The sequence below is a fragment of the Thunnus thynnus genome, chromosome 13 (assembly GCF_963924715.1).
Source record: "Thunnus thynnus chromosome 13, fThuThy2.1, whole genome shotgun sequence".
Taxonomy (NCBI): Eukaryota; Metazoa; Chordata; class Actinopteri; order Scombriformes; family Scombridae; genus Thunnus; species Thunnus thynnus.
In genome coordinates, this window is record NC_089529.1 from 13,958,182 (window position 1) to 13,979,265 (window position 21,084).

The 21,084-nt window shown below is 40.3% G+C and overlaps 1 protein-coding gene across 3 annotated transcripts in view; it reads right to left on the bottom strand.

Moving 5' to 3' along the window:
• The window catches only part of cadm2a (cell adhesion molecule 2a), a 232,102-nt gene extending 219,664 nt beyond the window's left edge, over positions 1–12,438 (bottom strand). For 2 of the 3 annotated variants that reach the window (XM_067608144.1, XM_067608143.1), the window contains exon 1: positions 11,953–12,434. In XM_067608144.1, coding sequence (XP_067464245.1) covers positions 11,953–12,013 — 61 coding nt within the window. In that variant the 5' untranslated portion in view covers positions 12,014–12,434. Of the gene's footprint in view, positions 1–11,952 lie in introns of all 3 variants that reach the window. The other variant, XM_067608145.1, reaches the window with a different exon arrangement.
• Between the last annotated feature and the right edge of the window lie 8,646 nt (positions 12,439–21,084).

Consider the following 21,084-nt stretch of genomic DNA (forward strand, 5'->3'; position numbering starts at 1 on the left):
GGATGATATGATCATATTTCTCTTTCAAACGGCACCCTACTGTGCACCAGCATGCAAAGATTTAATGCACCATAATGTCAGTGATTTCAACATTTTGCTTAATTTTAAGTGGAAAAACTGCCATTGATTTAAATGCCACATTTTCAATTTATGGGAGGTTCAGAGTTTTAGGCAGCACTGTCACTCTGTAGACATAATGTACCCAAAAGTGCGAGAAATAAGCACTGGAATTGATCCATTTCATGATTATCTTTTACAAAGCAATTTAATTTTTACTCACTAGTTTAACTGCATTATGTGGGACATAAGGGGACATCAAGACCAATGCTTTCCTTGATATCAGGAAAATATATCAAAACTACAGCTTTCCATTCACGATATCAGATAAGAAAAACATATTATCATCCCTGTATATATTGCCATGTGGATATGAGCATGCACTTTAAACAGTGTAAATTTACTGCTGACAGGAATTTTTTTTATATTATTATTATTTCATATCACGATCAAATTATTTTTTGCTGCCATGTGCAATATGACACAGAGCAATACTCTCCGTATTGCAGGGTATGAATTTGCAGTGGGAAAGTGTATGAATATGGAAATAATCAGAAAAATGTCAGATACAGCCAATCTTTCTATTTCTAGATTACATTCTGTTTACACAGTGCATGTTTCTTAGAATTCAATTATGATGATTCAAATAAACGCTATCAGATTCATCAAAAACTCACTATGTGACTCTATAATGACCTCAGCTCTGGGATCCTAATGCCTAAGGGGGTAAAAGGTGGCTCCAGGATTAAGTAGTAGTAGATCATCTCCTTTAAAACAGGGCAGACTAGGACCAGCTGTATTGAGGAACTAACTACAGTCTTAAGATATGGCTGCTTTTTGGTTTGAGGCTCACTTTTAATAAGGTCAGGATTAGGGTGACCAGTGCATTACGACAAGGGCTTAGGATCAGCACTCAGTCCTGGAGAGTACACTACCATTTACCAGCTCAGTGCAACTGTGGTTAACACTGTCTCATTATTACTGCTGTGCCTGTGTGCCTGGAGATGTTAGGTCTATCTCTTCAGTAATAGCTCATGTCTGCAGCTCTGTGTGTGTGTGTGCATGTGTGTGCTTGTGTGGGAAAGCGGGCATTGGAAGGTTAAAAGGTGACCACTGGTGTGAGGATTTTTATGTGTGTGTGTGAGCTGTTATGATTGAATATTTGCAATGACGATGTCTCTATTCATCATTTCCTTTTCCCCCCTCTCCTCCTACCACTATCCATCTCAACTACAGAGTAGCATGATAATGTTGCTCTGAGGGTGCTTCTCAGAGGATTAGCACAGATTAGCATTAGCTGGTCCATTTGAACTGGATACACATACAGCAGCATTAGCATGTTGGCAAACTAGTCTGGGATTGTAGCCATAGCATGAATTTGCAAAGGGAGATAAGCAAGCAGTCAGTGAGAGAAATATACAGTTGCAGAGTTTCAAAAAGACAATATTACGAAAAATCTTCAGTGTCTCGTACATCAAGTAAACCTAAAAAAAAAAAAAAGATAATTCTAAAAAAACAAGTTACTGAATTGTGTTGCATAAAGTAAATATAAAAAGCTTGTTTCAGACTTCCAAAGTTGTTTACTTATGATTCATTATTTGAATTGTTTAACCTTTGTATTTCACATTTTGTGCAGGTCAGTTTCTGCACAGACAGTCTTTTCTTTCTCTTGTTTGGATATGAAACAGCCAGATGATATGAGCTGTCACAAGAATGCTATGGGAGGCAATAAAAAAAAACTTTGATGAATTGTCAACTGAAAAAAAGCTGTTTAATAAAAACATTGAAAATTACTGAAATGTCATACAATCTAAACAATAAATCACTGCTGCCAAAGAGCATACAGCCAAGGTTACAACTGAAATCCAATCCATCAAAACTAATCCAGCAGTGCTAGGTTCACTTCCCAGGTGGGCCACACATTAACATTTAAAATTATAAAATGCCATGGCAGTAAGGCTGTGACTAGCTGTGTAAAAGTTATGTAAGCATAAAAATGCAGCACCAGGCTGCCAACTGACAGAGCTCAATACCCAAAGCACACAAGTGGTGTTGTGAAACCACACGTCATGGATTGAAAATGTTTATGTTAAACACATGAATGCGCAATTTTGGTGTCACTCACTTCTCACTAATGAGTCTTACTGGATTCCAGCTACATGAGAATTTTGACTCACCTCAGCCAGCCAAAGCTTTTGACTTGTGGGTAGGAGAGTGATGGACTGAGTAATTGAGTGCACTGTGAGACAAACACTAATGAGGAAGATAAAGGAGGAATTGAGTTAACTGTGTTTCCCATTTCTAATGATAAGAGATGAGGAGAGACAGAGAGGGAGTGCAAAGAAAGGCAGGCCATTCTGCTTTCCGAAAGAATGCATCTGCTGTATGTCTAACTTGTCTACTTGTTGTTTTTGCAAAGCACAATGCTTGCTCTACCCAACCGGAGCAAAGTGAGAGAAAAGCAAATAGCTTTAAGATAGGCAGTGAAATTACCCGTAATTGGAGACCATTTAAAACCATAATAACTTCTTTGTTTCCTCAGCAGGAGGTTCAGGGCTGGGGAAGCTTTTTGATTAGAACTGGAGATTAGTTAGCTATAAAACTACTGAGCCAAACCTTTGCCAGATTCATGCAGTGTGTGTTTGTGCATGTGCATGTCTTAAAGCTGTCTGCCAAAATGCAAAGATGAATAATTTTGGAGGAGGAAGCAGGATTACGAGAGTCCGGCATCAGTTCAATAGGGACCAGTTGAAACTATCGAATCACGCAAATTCCCACATGAAGCAGCAGGAACAAGCAAACAGGCTTGTAAAATCTCAAACCATCAATGCTAAACACCAACTTACAAAAACATGCAAATGGAGCATGGAAATATGTATTAAATCCAGCTGTAAACATGCCACAGCATCTTTAACAAAGATGTGTGTGAAGTGGCAAATTGTCACCGTTCCACTGAGTAGGATCGTGGAAGTAAGCTTAGGGGTGTGTGCCACTTAGGATGGGGGGAATAATGTTGTGTAGCATATAATGGATTTGCAATGTGGCAAACAGAGACAGATGGTGAAGGGGGCTGTGTGTGTTTCTTCATGCTATGTGTTTGCTAGCTTGGACACACACACACACACACTGTGCACAGCACAACGTGTGTGAAGAAGAAATCCCTAAGGCGCATTATGTATGCTGCCGCTCGCTCACCCAAGCCAAGGGTCTCAGTTCATTTGGTTTTTAACTGTTATAAATTGTCTCACTTGACTCCATCTTCCCTCCCCTCGACAAGAGGCCTGGAGCAATCTCTACACAGAGAGCGGCCAGACTTCAAACTTACAACCAATATAAGATTTTGGAATACTCCTTAGAAACAGGATCCATACTGGTATAAAAATATAGCAAACAAAAAGTCCAACTAAAGGGAAGATTATATGACAATGTGATGTCTTCCCAGTGTGAGACCATATGTCACAAAGAGGAAGAGAGAAATTCCAAACGATAAAATGGCAACGCTACTATGACGTACAAGTGTATATGAATATGTAAATTAAATTTCTTAGAACGCTGGTGTTTGTCAGTCCTTTTGCAACTGACTGACATGTGAAAGGTCAGATACTCTGCTATATACAGTATAAATTCAGATGGCAATTTTCTATATTTTTCTTATTGTCAACAAATGTCATGCAGAACCAAACCAACAATAAACTCATGCTAGTAGGTATTATAAGTATTATGTGTTTATTCAAAGCCTGACATATCATTTTCCTCTGTGCAGTAGACCTCCACTGTTGCCCCAGAACTATTAAAAACAGGTCAATGAGCCACACTGCTGCACTGGATGACATGTTCCTTCACCCTGACGGCAATGGCTAAACATAGTTTATTAGAAACAGCTCCAAAGACTAATAACAGCAATCACATTTTCAGTCTCCTGAGAGAAGTTCCTTGTACAGCAGACGACACTGTGCATGCACAGGAATGTGGTTCTGTTTACAGAGCTTCCTTGTAGCTCGTTCCTGTGCATATGCAGTGGCGACTGCCGTACAAGGAGCCTCTCTCCTGAGCATTACAATCTTATCACTCTTATTACTATTTGGAGCCGTTTCTAAACAAACTACGGTAGCCATTGTCTTTGGTGAGAAGGAACATGTCACCCAGTGCAGTGGTGTGGCTCATTGACGTGTTTTTAATCGTTGATGGACAACAACAGAGGTCAACAGCACAGAGGAATATGATATATCAGGCTTTGGATGCACACACAATACTTGTGAGCAGGATGAGTTCATTGTTGGTTTGGCTCTACACATGAGATTTGCTGACAATAAGGAAAATATAGAGAACCATCAGCCATATCCTGTGTGTGTGTGTGTGTGTGTGTGTGTGTGTGTGTGTGTGTGTGTATGGGAGTATGGGTTTATGTGTGAAACCTTTTCAATTGGATGAAATTTCACTCCTGTACTTCTCAGAAGTAATCACTGGACTACAGCATTTAAATATAATGTGTTCTCTCTAGTTTCTCACAAAAACACACACACACACACACACACACACACACACACACACACACACACACATACAGCCTTGCAAAGACATTGCACAGTCTTTCACTTGCTCCCATCTAAAGCCCTACACATTACCACTTTCCTGAAATGTAAGAACTGAAACCACAGCGGTAAAAAAAAAAAAAAAAAAAAAAAAAAACTGCTTTGATTTACAGTGCACACCAACAGTGGAAAGACCAGTTCAATCTGAATTTAAGACATCAGTGGATTATAGCTGCATATTTTTACTACATTAGATGTGTTTAGAAATGGTGCTCATGCAAAAGAGTGTCTAATAGCTTTCCAAGACAGAATTAAAATGTGGGGGGGGGGGCCCTCAAGCTGATGATTAGACAAGGGACTAGAAAGTGACTTCTGGCGATAATACGAATACAAAAATATACACACACACACACACAAACAGGGGCACACACAGAAAGTCAATTAACATGAACATGTGTCTTTGGGGAATTATATTTCAATTAGCTTTAGCTACTTCTAGGCTTCCTTTGAGACCATGACGCTAAAACAAGTGCATAGACGTGTATTTGTGGATGCAATAAATTCTGCTTTTCAATTAGTACCATGCCATAACTCCATATTGTTATTGTATAAGTACAAGTTAAGCAATTATGCACTAAATCGGTGTTTTGAATGTTATTGAGTAACCATAACATTAAAATGGAGCACACACATGAAATGCCTTACCTAGATACAGTTAACACAGCTGTATTTCGAAGCAGATTTCAAACAATATTATAGAAATAAGAAATGTGTAATAATCATCAGGAGAAAATGAGCGGGATTACTTTATGGAACTTTTGGGGGTGGCTGGAGATAGCAGTTGTATCTTTATCTCCCTTCTTCTCCCTTTTTTCTTTACCTCCAACATTTTTCAACATATTCCCTGTGAATTTACTCTTAAATATACGCATGCATGTGAACAGAGGAAGTTATCTCTGAATCAGGGTCACAAAACAGTAGCAATAAAGTAAAAAACAAAAATGCCACTTCTTTGCTGCTTCATTCCACCACAGTCCATATTATCTGAGCAAATTTAGTCCCTGAAAACAGAAGACTTGTCTACTGTTTTCTCAATGGTGTGTCTTTACACTGCTGGGCCTGTGTGTGCACAAGTGTGCTTGTGTATTTGCGTACACAATATGGGCCTACTTTGCTTTGGCTGAATTCATTTCTGTCAAGAAAAGACACAGAGTCCCCAAACAATATCAGAGTCGGGGCAGGAGAGCAGAGGGAGTAGGCAGAGTCACGGTTGTCCATATCTTTATCTCTGTTGAAGGAAATGATTACTGTAACATGTACTACCAAGTCTGCAGAATATGACCCAAGGGGAATTGTATGAAAAGGAGCTGTCAGATGAAAGGGCACATAACATAAAAAGAACATTATCTAGGATAAGAGTTGTAAAAAGGGAGGGCGATGTATGAACCTGTAGAGCATGTTAGGTTCAACTGAAGTGCACGCTAAATCAACCCACTTCATTTGTTTGCTTATTTGCAAGTATATGTGTGTCTACGAGAGAGGAGGAGACAGGAAGAAAAAAAAAAGTGTAATTGTCTTATGTTTTCTTTAACTTCTCTTTTTCTTCAGTTTGAACCTTCTTTAATCTTTTCCTGGTTTGAGTGAAAGATTACAACAACCTCTGCATAGAGACTTTTAATCCAAAAGGTGATTGTGTTTGTGTCTCTTTATTCCAGAGTGTTTGAGATTAGTGACACATGGCTTGTCAAAGACTGGAGCTTTAGATTAGCCACTCGGTAATCCTTTGGAATTCAATGCTAATACAGACATCACGTATGCATGCATGCATACACACAGACACACTTGCACTCAATAACGCAGTCTGTGTCTTTCCCAATGTAAGTGCTTGTGTTTAATTTGTATGGGTAGATTATATCTAATAGCTTGAGTCTGACTCAAACAAAAGGAGCCAAACCTCCTAGAAGTTTGCTTGTCAATCAAGACATATGATGAATAATCATATTCAATTAGTGCTATAGTTTATGGTGCAAAACAAAGTCGATCATTCATAAAAATGAAGCACTTTGTGCAAACTCCAGCATCATTTTCTAACTGTAAGGGCATTCTGTTTGTTTATGCGTTTGAGCATCTGACGAGGTATTTCTCACATCGATAAATAGTTCATATTCTAACCTGTTTATATAAATAGCTTCATGTCAACTTTGAAGAAAAGCCCCATCAGCTGATATGTTCGCTGAGCATGTATACATCTTTCACCTACTGGGAGGTCTATTTAGGGTGCAAACTCATTGTCTGCCGCCGCCGCCGCAGCTGCAGCAGGATCTACCTGTGGGCTCATCGCTCTCCATGGGAGGCTGCATTTGATCTTTCCTTTCTCTCGGCTGGTTTTAAATTACACTTTGTCTAAGAGATATCAAACAGAGCCTGTATTCCAAATTAAAGATCTACTATTATTCTACATTGATTCTCAGCAAAGAATTTTTCATTTGCAGATTAAAAACGTGGTTGACATTTTTTTCTGTATTTTAACCAGGGATTCATTAGCTCTCAGCATCACCAACATATGATTCGAAAAGGTAACACCTTCCACTTTGACTAAAATAATATGCTATTTATTAGATTTAAACTAATAGCTTATAAATGTGGCATGTTCTTGAATTTAAGCCTGACAACTTCATTATAGATGTTCATTTGTATGGTTGTATGGTCTTGAGGTTGCAATGTGCACTGACATACATACACAACCACCTGTGATAGTGTGTCACTGCCATCACACTGCCTGCTTATAGAGTATTCTATTTTCAAGAAATACTTGCCAGGGGCAGTAAAGCCCTATACACTATACTGTAACATTCAGTTGACCAAATGACTGTTTTAAAGCTCAGGTGATGAGATTGCCCACACAATGGTGTGAGCTAGAAGCTTGGAAGTTATTTATGAAACCTCAGGAGCTGACGTAGTGTAAGGCCATACTCTCAGCAGACGCAGTTTTCATATCCGTGTGTTCAGACATACTGGCAGGCTGTCTCTTGCCTCTGAGCACATACAGTAATTTAAACATTCAGATCGGATTTGTCAGATGTTTTCTGAGGTTGCCGATGTGAGGAAGAGGGAGTAGGCCTGTGATATTGTTTTACTGGCATTTGACAAATCAGTTCCCTCTGGTTTTTTAAGTTTTGAAGGAAACACTTTCTTTGCAAGTTTTTTCACATTGCAATATCTAATGTTACTGTAATGGAGCAGTGAAACAATGACACCAGATCTGGCTTGCATTTGCTGCGTCATTCAGTGTGGGCGCATCCTGCCTTGCAAGCTCATAAAAATACCGGGAGATTTCTGCCAGCTGATTTGGGAGCTGAGCTATTGGTCGGGGCTCTGCACATTGCAGGGTACTAAAACCTTTTAACTCCTCCGTGTTGCTTTGATGAGTGCATTTCTTACCACCTTTGAATCTCTGGGACTACATGTGTATTAAGCTTAAGAATGACTGGCCTCCTGCATCTCCCTGCCACATTTCATCCCCGTGTCTCAACACAAAATAAGACTGTCTGTCACTTGTTATGGCTCTGCATCCCCAAGGAGAAGTTGCCCTAAATGCAATAGTTAAATGATATGACAAAGAGTTGAAACAGGTGGCAGGATCACTTTAAGTGTTTCTGGAGCAGTTCTGGAGAGGCATACTGTATTGCTGCTCTGCCACAAAGAGCTTGTAAGCTCCGAATCCTACCACGTTCCCCTCCAGCCTCCTTCTTTCTGTTTTAACTTTTTTAACACCTGGACTAACAAAAGACTGGCTTTGATCATGGGAAATGCCTTGGCAGAGCAGCAATGAATCCACAGTGGCGCTCTGTGCGTGTGTGTGTGTGTCTGAGTGCACATTAAGCCAGTGCTACTCTACAGAGGATTCTCAACATTGAAGCTTTATGGGATCAGTAGAAGGTACAGGGCACCTCGTATGTTCTACCTGTCAAAGCACGGCCATGAAAACGGACGCACTTGCAAACACACACAGAGGCGGGAGGGAGAGTGCGAGCGAGCAAGAAAGAGAGAACATCTTGTTTCTCCCATGTAATCAGCGGTTCTGCAAACACACACACAAGGCCGCTTGTTATCAGAAGCTTTCCCACGCTGCTGTGGTACAAAGCTCCACGCCAGGATGAGAGGATGAAGCGAGGGAGGAATGGACGGAAGTACAGAGGGATGGAGGGTCAGCCTTCAGCAGCTTAGACTCACTGCAGGGATAAACACATCCCTCAGCGGGGGTTTGTACTTAGGCTAGCAAGATCAGAGTTCAAAACAGACAGACTACCAGGCAGGCAGAGCGACAGGAAATAGACAGAGCAGAGGAGATAAACAGGCATCCAAACAGCAAACAACAACCAGTGCACATATCACAAACACTTTAGCTGAGGAGATTGAACATTCCTCCTCCACACCTCTCCTCCCACATTGCACTGACATCAACTCCTCAATTCTGGAACATCTCCCACTTTCTCTGTCGCCCTCTGCCTCTATCTCCCCTTGCCTGCCGCTCAGCCCCGAGCTCTTACGTAAGAGGCCCATTTGCATAACAGGCTGTTTTCTCTGGCTCCAGCATGGGCACATGAGACACACTGGATAATATGTTAACAACTCGGGTTGTTGGTAAACAACAACCTCCATCACAGCACTTCACATTCACACTATATACCGCGCAGGTCTAGTCGGTGACATAGACTCGGTGTCTCTGGAATCTCTTGATGCCAGCTGGCACCGGGCCAGAGTGGCTGAAACAGCTGTCATTTACAGAGATACGGGTATGGCTTCGGCTAGATAGACTTCATTCAGGAGGAGGCTGACCTGCCTGCTGTGTGGAACCTATACAATAATAGTTCTTGCACCGAGAAATGACTGTTCAAATCAAGCAGCCTAGCATTATCCTCTTCAGGGTTAGGGAGAGAAAGGAAGAGAGAGCAAGAGAGAGAAAGAGACTGATCAGCAATGAATCCACAGTGGAGCTGTGTCTGTGTGTCTGTGTGTGTCTGTGTGTGTGTGTGTGTGGTGAGCAGCCACACATGAAATGAGCCTGACATGTGCTTTTACCGCTGTTACCGGCATGCTTATGTCTTTGCTTAGGTCTCTTTAAATATAAGCTATACAAACAAGTGTGCACACGCACACACACACTCATAATGAGTGTGCCGCCCTTAAGAGAATAAAAAGGAAAAGAAAGGCTCTGGAACGTCAATAAATGCTGCAGTGCAAGCTGTCAGATATACCAGATATCCTAAGATACCTAATTACATACCAATTCATTAAGTCAAGAATGGCCTTAATCATGTCTGGTTATTAAGGAAGGACTGCTCTCACTCTCATATGCACACACACATTCACTTCAAAGAGACAACAACAAATGATCAAGGGAATCAAGCACAAATGATCTCTCATTTGGGATTTCTCATTTACTCGTGTGGAAAACAGTGGTTGAAGTCAAGATGATGCTAATTTTGGCTTTCATGTTAATAAATGTGTTATCCAGTGCCTTGAATACATGTTGATGTAATCTGAAGAGGGCATAAAGTGGACTTTGCATCACAAAACTGAAGCTCAGTTTGACGTATGTGGCCCTGCTGTTTCAATGACAGCTGTTTCAGAGTAAATCCATCATCCTCCTGCCACTGTGAAAACACAATGTGAATTTACCAGTCTAGAAACTCAAGGAGAAGTGTTCCCTCTTTACCTTTTTACATAAATATTTGTTATATTTTCCTCAAAGGCCTCTACACCTGAATGCCACCAAATACTTAAGATCCGTTTTTCTACACAATCAAAGTACACTGAGAGATAATCATATAAAACCTCGCTGGGTTGCACTCATGTGACTTTGTATCAGATTTGTTAAAAGTTGAATCACAGCTAAAACAGTGCTGAAGTATCAAATTATCAAAGTATAAAAAGCCACATTTACTTTCTGTACAAATCATAACCAGCAAATGATTTAAACCACAGAATTTACATGTAAAATATGATGAAATACTGTATTGGTTTATATGTCCTCTACGGCTTGATTACTTATGGGTTTATCTAATTTAAAACACTATGTAGATTAGGAATGTAAGCATAAAAGAAACCTAAAAGTTGCAAAAGGTGGTCCTGTGATGCTTTTTTGATATTCATTTCATTTTAAGTTATTTTACTGTTTTATTGATCTATTTTCATTCTACTTTCATGCATCCCTATAAAACAAGCAGCATAATCCACTGTGACCTTGGCCTCCAATGTCACCTTATTCTCATGTTGACAGAGGTCCTCTGTGGTCTAAACACCAATGAGCTGTTTCTCGTATAATTATCACAAAGAAGCAATAGTGAGTGAGTGGAGATCAGAATCAAATCCACAGTTAGTTGAGCTAAACCGACGCCAAATTGATTTCCATCTTGAAAACTCGAAGGTGAGCGCTGAGTCCATCTCGTCAATCACTGGTGTGTCGTAAATATTATGAGGCTCAGTCTGAAATGAAGACTAACGTTACTATTATCATCTATCTTTAACAAAAAAATACACTTTTGGGGAATTTAATGGAGAAGCTTGTCATTTCATTAAGGCCGGTGCACCTGTTCCTAAAACTCGTTTGAGGTTATGTATCAACCACAGACGGCGCTTTAACACCACACCTGTGCAAGACGAATAGTAGTCAAAATCACACAATAAAAGAAGGGAAAAAATGTGAGTGAATCCAAATGCTCTGCATGCCCGTGAGCTTCTAAACTGCCGTAATCAGCAGCATCAAACAGTTCGGTGCGTAAAACGCTGCCAGTGTCTCCGTGACTCATCCAAGTGCTGCAAGTCAAAAACAACCGCGGGGTTGGTTATTTCATGGTAAGGTGTGTCTTCCTAGCGGGCTCGTTTTTTTTTCATTACCACTCACGCACAAGATACAATACGAGATCGTAGACGCAGAAGACGCACAGTACGGTCTCTGCATGGCTTCACGGGCGTGCTCAGGTCGTGTCCTGTGCTGGCTACAATTATGGAAAGAGGATTCCCCTCATTCTTCAACATTAACATCCAAGAGACCCCACATGTTACAGGGCAAGGTCTCTCTCTCTCATCTGACTGTCTCACTCGTGCTCACGCACGCGTCCACACATACTCACGTACATTCAACGCACGTACACACACGCGCAAGCACAGCCACACATGTACATGAGGGAACAGTGTGAGAGCTGCGCATCTTTCTGCCAAGACCCGCGTGTGACCGCGCGTTCTGCCCCTTCATCCTGCCCTGCTGTTGGCCTGTAACATGCGCGCGTACACACACAAACACGCGTTACGCACATACACAGACACACGCGCACGTACGCACCACTCGTCCCAGGCTCACCTTTCAGAAGAACCCCGTGAATAGTGCAGAGGGTGAAAATCAAATGACTCTTGAGATTCATCCTGTCTTCTTTCTGTCTTGTTCTTGTCTTCCGCGCTAATTTCTCCTCCCCGTCTCTCCCCACTGGACCTTGAACCGGACCGGACGGCTTTAGTCAGCTATCCAGGTAGACTTGGGAGTGCGTCTTTTGTGCGTCCCTGGGAAAAGAGGTTAACACAACCGACTTCACGACCCGTAGACTGTCTTGCTTTTGAAAACGGAATTGTTCTCGCTCTTCAAAAAAAATATTATAGATAGCCTATAATAGTTTCAGGGATGCACCGGCGGTAAGATACAGGCTCAATTTGCGGGACTCTGAACAGCGGTAAACCTCAGGGTCTGAGAACAGCCGTCCTCCGGTCACAGAGTAGATGCAGCCGTTGTTGTACTACTGTCTGCCCCGCTCTTGGTCTGCTGTGGCGCACAGTCCACAGTACAGGGAACACGAGTGGATTGTTTGAGTCCCGCCTACGCAGCTTTGACGGACATGAAAGGTGAACCAATCACGAAGACCCGAAGCTAAGGAAAGTGATGGGGGGAGGTAGGGAGGGGGTCGGCGTGTGAGACACGCTGCAAAAAATAGCAATTTTCACAGATTTTTCGACATACTGAGTGTTAAAATATTATTAAGAGTCTCGACTGAAAAAAAATGCCATGGGATGAGTTCATCCCCTTTTCCATGAAAAAAAGGTCAAAGCTTGTCCAATATAATGACACACATTTCTGGAGAATTTGTGAAGTGAACTGTTCTGAGGAAATGGGTTTATTTACTGTATTTTATTTGTATTTGTTCACTCAATAAAAATAATTTAAAAGGTATCATATATATGCAAATACATTAACGTGCATACACACAAACTCACACCTATATAAACATAACAAAACGTGGAAAGACTCAAAGCAAAAATAAACAAATTGAATTCATTCATTCATAGTTTGCATATCAAAGCTTAAATCTGTAGCTTTCCATACATTGTCTTCTATGCAGCAGTGAGAGGTGTGCACTGTGCAGCAAAGATGGGTGGAATGCTGTCACCAATATTTGACTCAGCCCCTGCAAAACTTGGAAAATGCTTCACCTATTTGAGTGTGATGCATGATTTCACTGCATGAAAATATGGTGCAAAATGAATCACACGTTCCAGGATGCTGGCTCTGTCTCATATGGACTTCATTATTATCAGCCAAGACAGGTACAGCCAACAAGCTGATCAAGACACTTCTTTTTTTACAGTGCACGCTTAGAATGGGCTCAGAATTCAAAACAGAGAAAGAGCATGCAGACATGCTTCTGGGTGTAAGCTGTCCTTCCACATAAACTAGGTTACTTATATGTTTTGTTGCTTGCTGCTCTATTGATAGCGATGATTCAGGTTAGAGCGCTGTAAAGGATTAAGGTTGACAACTGCCTGAGCTTAGAAGATTGTCTTGCAAAGGACAATCAGAGGGGTGGAGAGGTGAGGTGGGATGTGATGTGATGGGACAAGGAGGTACATAGGTATAGGGGCATAGGGGGTTGGAAACAGTCTGCAGCCCTTTTGAAAAAGCTTTTCAGACTGAAGAGCTGGCTCCATAATACAAGGGGTTAGTGAGGCAACAGCGTGGGCTGAGAGGTTTACAGTCTATAGCTGAGGTGTGTGACGTTTGCCGGATGTTTCAATGTCTGTTCTGGCTGCAGCTGCTCTGTGCATTCAGGGCTGAGGAGCGGAATTGTGTATTTTTTGTATAATTTTGCATTAACAGTAGTGTAAAATAATAATTTGTTCCTGTTAGAATTGTAGGCATTTGTTGGGCTGTGAGATCAGACAGAACTGGCCACAAACTGCTTTGTTATGCTTGATAAATATAACATTTTCCTACCTATATTGGTCAGAAGATTCTAAAGAGGAAGTCCTTTTTAATTTGGACAAACAACACTTTGTACATATGACTACTTGGCTTTTTGGCCTATGTAAAAACATCAAAAATAATAGAATACAATAGCATAGAAGAACCTGTAAAAAAGGTTTGAACTATGTAATTACATGAATGTCAGGCATCATAAGACGAATCAGGAGGGACATCATAGGATCTGTAATCAGGTTTTATAATCAGAGTAAACCAAATTATAATGCAATGTAAAGAAACCTATCTGGAACATTGGAAAGAAGAAACTAAAGGCCAAAGTAGATTAGAATGTTATCTGGCCCTAAAAAGAGATTATGATTTGGCAGAAGATCTCTCTGTCAGAGATAGAAAACAGAGACAGATCCTAACCAAGTACAGGCTCACTGACCACAAATTGGCAATCGAAAAAGGACGACACACAAAATCATGGCAACCAAAAGAAAATACAATATGTGGTCATGGTTCAACAGGTGAGACTGAGACAGAGATGCACTTCCTCTTACAATTTAAAACATTCAATAAAATAAGGATAGTTTACTTTAACAAGTTCAACTCTAAATTAATGACCTCTCAAAATTAAGAAAGTACTCTTAATTTAAGGAGACAGGGCAGATCTTGCTGCCCAATATGTATCAACATGCCACAACCTGAGGGACAGTGAATGACCTAGACACACACACAAACACACACACACACACACACACACAAATACCTGCATAGGATATATTGTGTATATATATACTTTGGCAATATCGATGTTGTGACATTCATGCCAATAAAGCAAACTTGAATTTGAAAGAATTAATAAAGTGGTGTTTGTGAAATGCTGGCAAAGTGTGACTAGTATGATTGAAAAGCTAAATTAGTTGTAAATAAATTTCATGTAATAAAATCTATTTGGCAATCACATACTGTATCACAGTATGTTTAATCTTTCATGACATACAGTATTTCTGTGGCAATTGCATTAGGTCTGTCTCTTAAATTACATCTTTAGCTTGATTATGAGTTGGCTTCTAAAAACATCCTATGCATTATTTATACAATTAGCTTTGTTTATTTGAAGTTTCCGACCTACAGTATGCTAATGACAACTTCCTTTCAATCACACAACTAAAGGTACTTAGCAGACAACACAAAGAAAACAAATGCTGCAAGTTCAGTTTGTCATACCTCCCAATCATCTTCTCCTTACTTTTCCAGTTCATTTGAGGACTAAATGATGACATGGTAACAGATTCAGATTCTGAACCTGTTTATTTTTGTCAGCATTACTCAAAACCTGCTTTGACTTAGAAGGTTTCATTTCTCTTCTTTTGGTACTTTCAGATGAACTTAGACTTAAGCATGTTAACATGCACAGATCCTGTCTTGTCTTCTCATGTAAGACACCATCCTAAACATGTACACACACACACAAAGGTCCCCAAGAGGTAACAAAAATGGGAGCACACACACACACACACACACACACACACACACATTATGATGTCCCTTGTTTTCCGTAAAAATTACTGTCATATAAATAAACTTGACTTGATTTGGCCTGCTGATCTCATTTTGGGTCAATCCACTTTAGGAGGAGGCTGCTGCACACCTTGTAATGGCTCATTTCACACTCTCAAAATTGGTGTGTGTCATCACTAGAGGCATAGCAAGGAACCACGGGGTCTTCTCTAAAAAGCGTTTGGATCCAGGAGAGAAGCTGGTCAGTGGGATGATAGAAACAGCACATTCAAGTTTCCGCCTCACCTGGGATTTTCCTGGTGCTCCAGATGGCAGATAGACCGGTATCCTCCTCTCTCACTCTGTCTCTCTTTCTCTGTCACACAAGCGTACATGCACAGACACTAATGCACACCCTCCTCTCAGAGTTTCAAGTAACCACCACCTGCTCCTGGCTTAGACTATTGTTCACTGGTCCACCTAATGTAGGCTGACACATGTTGCCAAGCTGAGGGCTGAGCACTTTGGCTTGGATGGAACAAGGCGGGGCACAACATGTGTAGCTGCCCTTGGCATTAAGACTCACAGCAGAGAGTCTCTAATGCATGCAATCTTTTTATTCTGGCATTGTGATGAGCAGCATGATGAGCATCACATCTGCACTGTGAAAACTAAAAATAAACCCAAAAATTGCTGCTCATTAAACCTCTCCTTAAGGAAAGTACAATAGGTTGTACACAATTACATACATTTGAACAATGCAATTAATATTTAGACACTTTCATACACCAGACATTACAAGACAATGACAATGACCAATATGGTGCAGCTTAATTAGCGTGTGCAACTTTTCTGGCGAGGTTATTATGACAAAGCATCCTTGAATAACACTGCATATTAACATATTTACAGTGTTCAGTTTTCGTGACCATTTATATACAGAGTCAAATGTTACATACGTTGCTCCACTTGCCAAGAGTGCAACAAGTGGGGGAAACAGAGACTCAGCTGCCTTCAGGTCTAGTGCTGCGAGCTTGATGGATATTGATACACCTTCTCTGAGCTAAAAATAGCACAAAGATGCAACAAAACGTAACACTGCCTAAGTCTAAAAAAGTTACTACTGCTATGTAAACACATGCAACATTAATTAGTAACTAACGTTACATTTCTACATCGTGATGTTAAAGAAATATTAAAATCACACTTTCAAAATCATTTTGATGGTACAATGACTTGTGATAGGGAGAATGGAGCCTCTTTCATCCCCACTCTGCACCCTGAGCGCCTGTTCTTGGACTGTTTAACTTGGGTTGAGCGGGTATGATCACATGCGAGAAATAGTAGTTACCTGGATGTAACTCCAGTTCTCTGAGTATGTGTGGATAGGTCTTCAGCTAATGAGTAACAGCTGGCTTACAGCGATAAACACATTTCATTTCCTATAAGTTCTTCACTATAAACATCTTCCGTTAGTTTGTCAGTGGAAAGCTTTTAATATGAAGCAGTAGCAGCAGCAGGAAATGTTTTCATCAACAGTAGCAACACGGATAGCTCCTCAAAAGTGATGCCAAAACAAATCGATCGCCCTCTGGTGGCTGGCTACAGTATAGGTCATAAGTCCCGCATGTTAGTGGATGGGACATGAGCCAAAGATGGCTTCTGTCATTTTAGGTAGTTCTTATCATGCTGATGTTTATTTATTTATTTATGTATTTATTGGGACCATGTACAGTGTTAAACATAAATGTTACCATTTGTTGTACTGTACCAGAGTTAGCTTATAGCTAATTTTCATTTGCAGTCCCTTTCGGCAGGTCACGATTAAAACATATAACAGCGCAATAACAAACAGTACAAAGCAAAAAACACACAGGACACATAATATAAAATGCAAAGCTACACACAACAGCACATAACTTACTCTCACAATGTCAACTAGAAATGACTAATGTAAGCTTGTCAAATTAAAAGCAAGATTATTTGCATTCATGAGTTGACTATGAGATAAAATGTAGAGTCAGTGGTTACTGAGCTGAGTAGTTTTTAGCAGATTTTTTAATTTGGTTTTGAACATACTGATGGAACTGCAGCTCTTCATATCATCAGGTAGGACACTCCACTGAGTTGTGGCTTTCACAGAAAAAGCTGACTGCCCAAATGCAGTGTGACGAAATGGTACAATCTTGTATAGAGGATATTCTGGAGGATCTAATAGAATTTACTGAGTGAGTGTACACAAAGTCACATAGTGGAGTGAACACCATTTAAGTTTTATAAACTAGGCACAAATTTGAGAAGAATCTAAAATTCTCAAAGCTCAGTAAACTGTATTTCTCCAGTACCCTACAGCGATGGAAATGCATTGGCTTTTTGTCCAGAGTTTTTAGAGTTTGTTTGTATAAGGACTCAAGAGGTCTTATGGTTGTTTCTCCAGCCTGCTCCCAATATGTGATGCAATAAGACATATGGGAAAGAATCATAGCATGCATAAATATCTTGGCTGTGTCCAAAGAGAGAGAGTTTCCAATATTTCAAAAATTTGTTGAGTTGTACTTTATGGTTTTAATCGTTTTTCTTTAAATGTTTCTTAAGCTTCAAATTTGGATCCACTGTCACACCAACATATTCAAAATTAGTGACCATGTCAATCCTTTCACCTATGATGAGAATATCAAGTTCTCAGTGGCGGGAAGGCTGAAGGGGCGTGTCCCACTGGTTGTCATCCTGCCGCCTGACTCTACTGTGCAGACTCTGGCTCCAAATAACATCACACAAGCAATATGGCAGCTCTTGGAGAGGAGATATTTTGGCTTCACTTTTGCATAATGGTAGGAAGTGGAGACGCCTCATCCATATTTATATACAGTCTATGGTGTGACCAATGAAAATGTTTATTCACACTTGAAAGATTTTTGGTCACCCTGTTATCAACAATTAAATGCACCACTTGGGGCAGCAGAGGCCGCTGATGCTGCTGCTCAGCAGATGTTACATAGTCTTGCTTTAATTTACATGTTACGCAGATGTTTTGTAGGGTGAGTGAAAATTCAGAGAGAGAATACTTAGCTATACAGGTTCCCGGGCACATGTCAAAACAATACACCTATTGACTGACCATGAATGATTGAATGAGCTAGCGGTCGTTTACAACATAAATCACCTCACCATTTATATTGAAATTTTCTTTCATCCGTGTCTCTGTGTGTGTGTTCAATTGAATGACCTACTTTGTCAATTTTGTACAAAGCCATTCACAAAAAAAGGGTGAAATAAATAAATAAATTTGAAATATAAAGAACAAGAAATCAAAAAAGGGATCCCGCGGGCCTGTCATGAATGTTTTTTTTCAAACTTAGTATTTCATGTCTGCGTCAGAGAAGGGAAATTATGTTATTTATTTGTATATTAGGAAGACTGTTTCCTGAAATGTCAAGGTAAGTTCACATCTGTCATTACAGATAAATCATGAAATTAGATTTACATTTTAACCATATAAGCAGATTACCCGCCACAATGAATTAAAGAATGCTGTTCAATATGGAGATGCAACTGATAGTGAGAAAATAACAGTTTTGAATACTGCATGTTATGTCTCCTTTACACTTTTCTTGAACTTGTGACATCTGTTAATATACAGTTTAGGAGTTTGACATCTGGAAGTGTATCAGTGTTTTTGCCAAGATTTGGGAGGTTTGTATGTGCTCTCTTTTCCGCAGTGCTCAACTGCCCTCCATTTTTCATTTTCCTACTGCCTGTTTTTGACGATCTACTTCAAGCAAAAAGCATCACCTGGTAGATGAGTTAACCGTGATTTGGAACAGCTTATAAGCATGAAATGACTAACTGATTTCAAACCACAGCTATTTAAGGACTACTGGAGCTCATCACATTATGTGTGATAATACTGCTTTTAGCTAAGTTAATCCAAGTATGTTCAGCCTGTCAACACACATACCGCAGTCACTATACATGCCAAAACTGGAAAATGAGATACATTCATTCCAGACAGAGAAGGAAAGAGAATAAGTTGTGCCCCTGCACAGATGGGAAACTGTGAGGAAGGAAATGGTATGTACAATGCACCAGTAGCTGAAAAGACTTCACAGCCCAGTAGCTACTATCCAAAATGGATTTATAGCTTCAGTATGACACAGGAGGCTTCCTCTGCAGACACCTGAGTGTTGTTCTCCCACTGTGTAGCCAGTATAAATGACCTTTCCCTCAGATTTTGGCAAGCATAAAGCGCCACAGAGACCAGAGTCATTGCAGGCTGCCACACCACAAGGGGAGACTGTCCGCCAAATACAACCAGATCCAAAACTCAGCAGCAGGGTTGAGATTAGAGCGGCACACCAATTGTCTCAGTACCACTCACTCGGAAAGTGTTCCTAGACCAAACTCTGAATACAAAGACGGTAGGGACTGCCCTCTTGTTAATGAGAATGGCAGCATTCCACATCCATTCTAAGGTGTAAAAGAATGCGCACAGTCTGGATGATATTCATTTTCACACTTGGACTCTTAAAAAAAATCTATCTGCTGGTACTTGTACAATATATATTTTTGTGAGTAACACTGTTTGATTTTCAGTTGATACCAGGCATCCAGACAGGAAATAAAGAATGTGTTGGTTGTGTTGCTTGGTAACTAAGGTCAAGTTCATGTCCGGGCATATTCAGGAACAGAACATTAACTGTTGGTGGCTCCAAGGCTCTGTGCTACTTGGCTGCTGGCTTTAAAAGACCATAATGGTGGTTTTTGCATGTTTTAGCCCATTAACTAGAAATCATGAATACTTTACCTTTTGCACAGAGTGTTGTCCTTGGTAGTAGTTTGTGTGCCTTTCTGACTGTTAACATTACAAAGGAAACCCAACTGAGACTAATAAATATTTTAAATGCTCAGCAAATCCAATAAATTGAGAAAAAATGACAATTGATGTTCTTTGTTACTCATTTTCTTGTGGGATCAGATTAATGACCATGTTTCTTGTAGATCATGTGGAAGTGTAACTTGTGTGACAGACAGAAACACGGTGTTTGTTTGTGTGTGTATGCGGTTATCAGTTGGATTCATAAATTTGAACTTCAAAAGGTCAGACTCCTCTTCCTGTATGTTTTGTTGCCTGTGAAATGTCACATTATGTCTTGCTGGTAGCTCAGCATCGTTTGTGTGCTACAGCAATTTCAGAGACAACAACATCTGTACCAGCACCAGTCTGTTCTGTTTTTTTATGCCAGAATTTGCATATTCAAACTGTACTGGTTAGAGGTGTGGGAAAGGTAGTTGGAATCATGTTGGTCAACTTGTTGCAAGTAATAACAAATGCAAACATAACTTTCCTGGTACAGTTATACAGAATGTTATGAATTTACAAAGTGAAATAGCTGTCCACCTCGGTTATAACTAAAGACTACTGTGCATTGGTGCTCTTTCATCTTATTATTGCTGAAAAAGTGGTGCAACCTTTCACAGCATCTTTGTTTCTTTCCTCCAAAGGAAAAGCAGGCTTGAGTTTTTTTTTCGTTTACACAGAATGAGTATTGAAGGGCAAAGCCTGTCCATTAGACAACACCGGAGTCTGGTCTAGGCTGTATTCTTGTTTTTGCTTCTGCCTCTGTCTGTCCTTTTTGTTTTTTTCTGCCTGCCTGTGTGCCTGTCTACAGTGTTTGGACACAATACATCATCTGATTCAGTTAGATCCAGAACTGGTCTGGAGGGAAGTAGCCTGCACTGAATACACCAACTGCTTCCTGG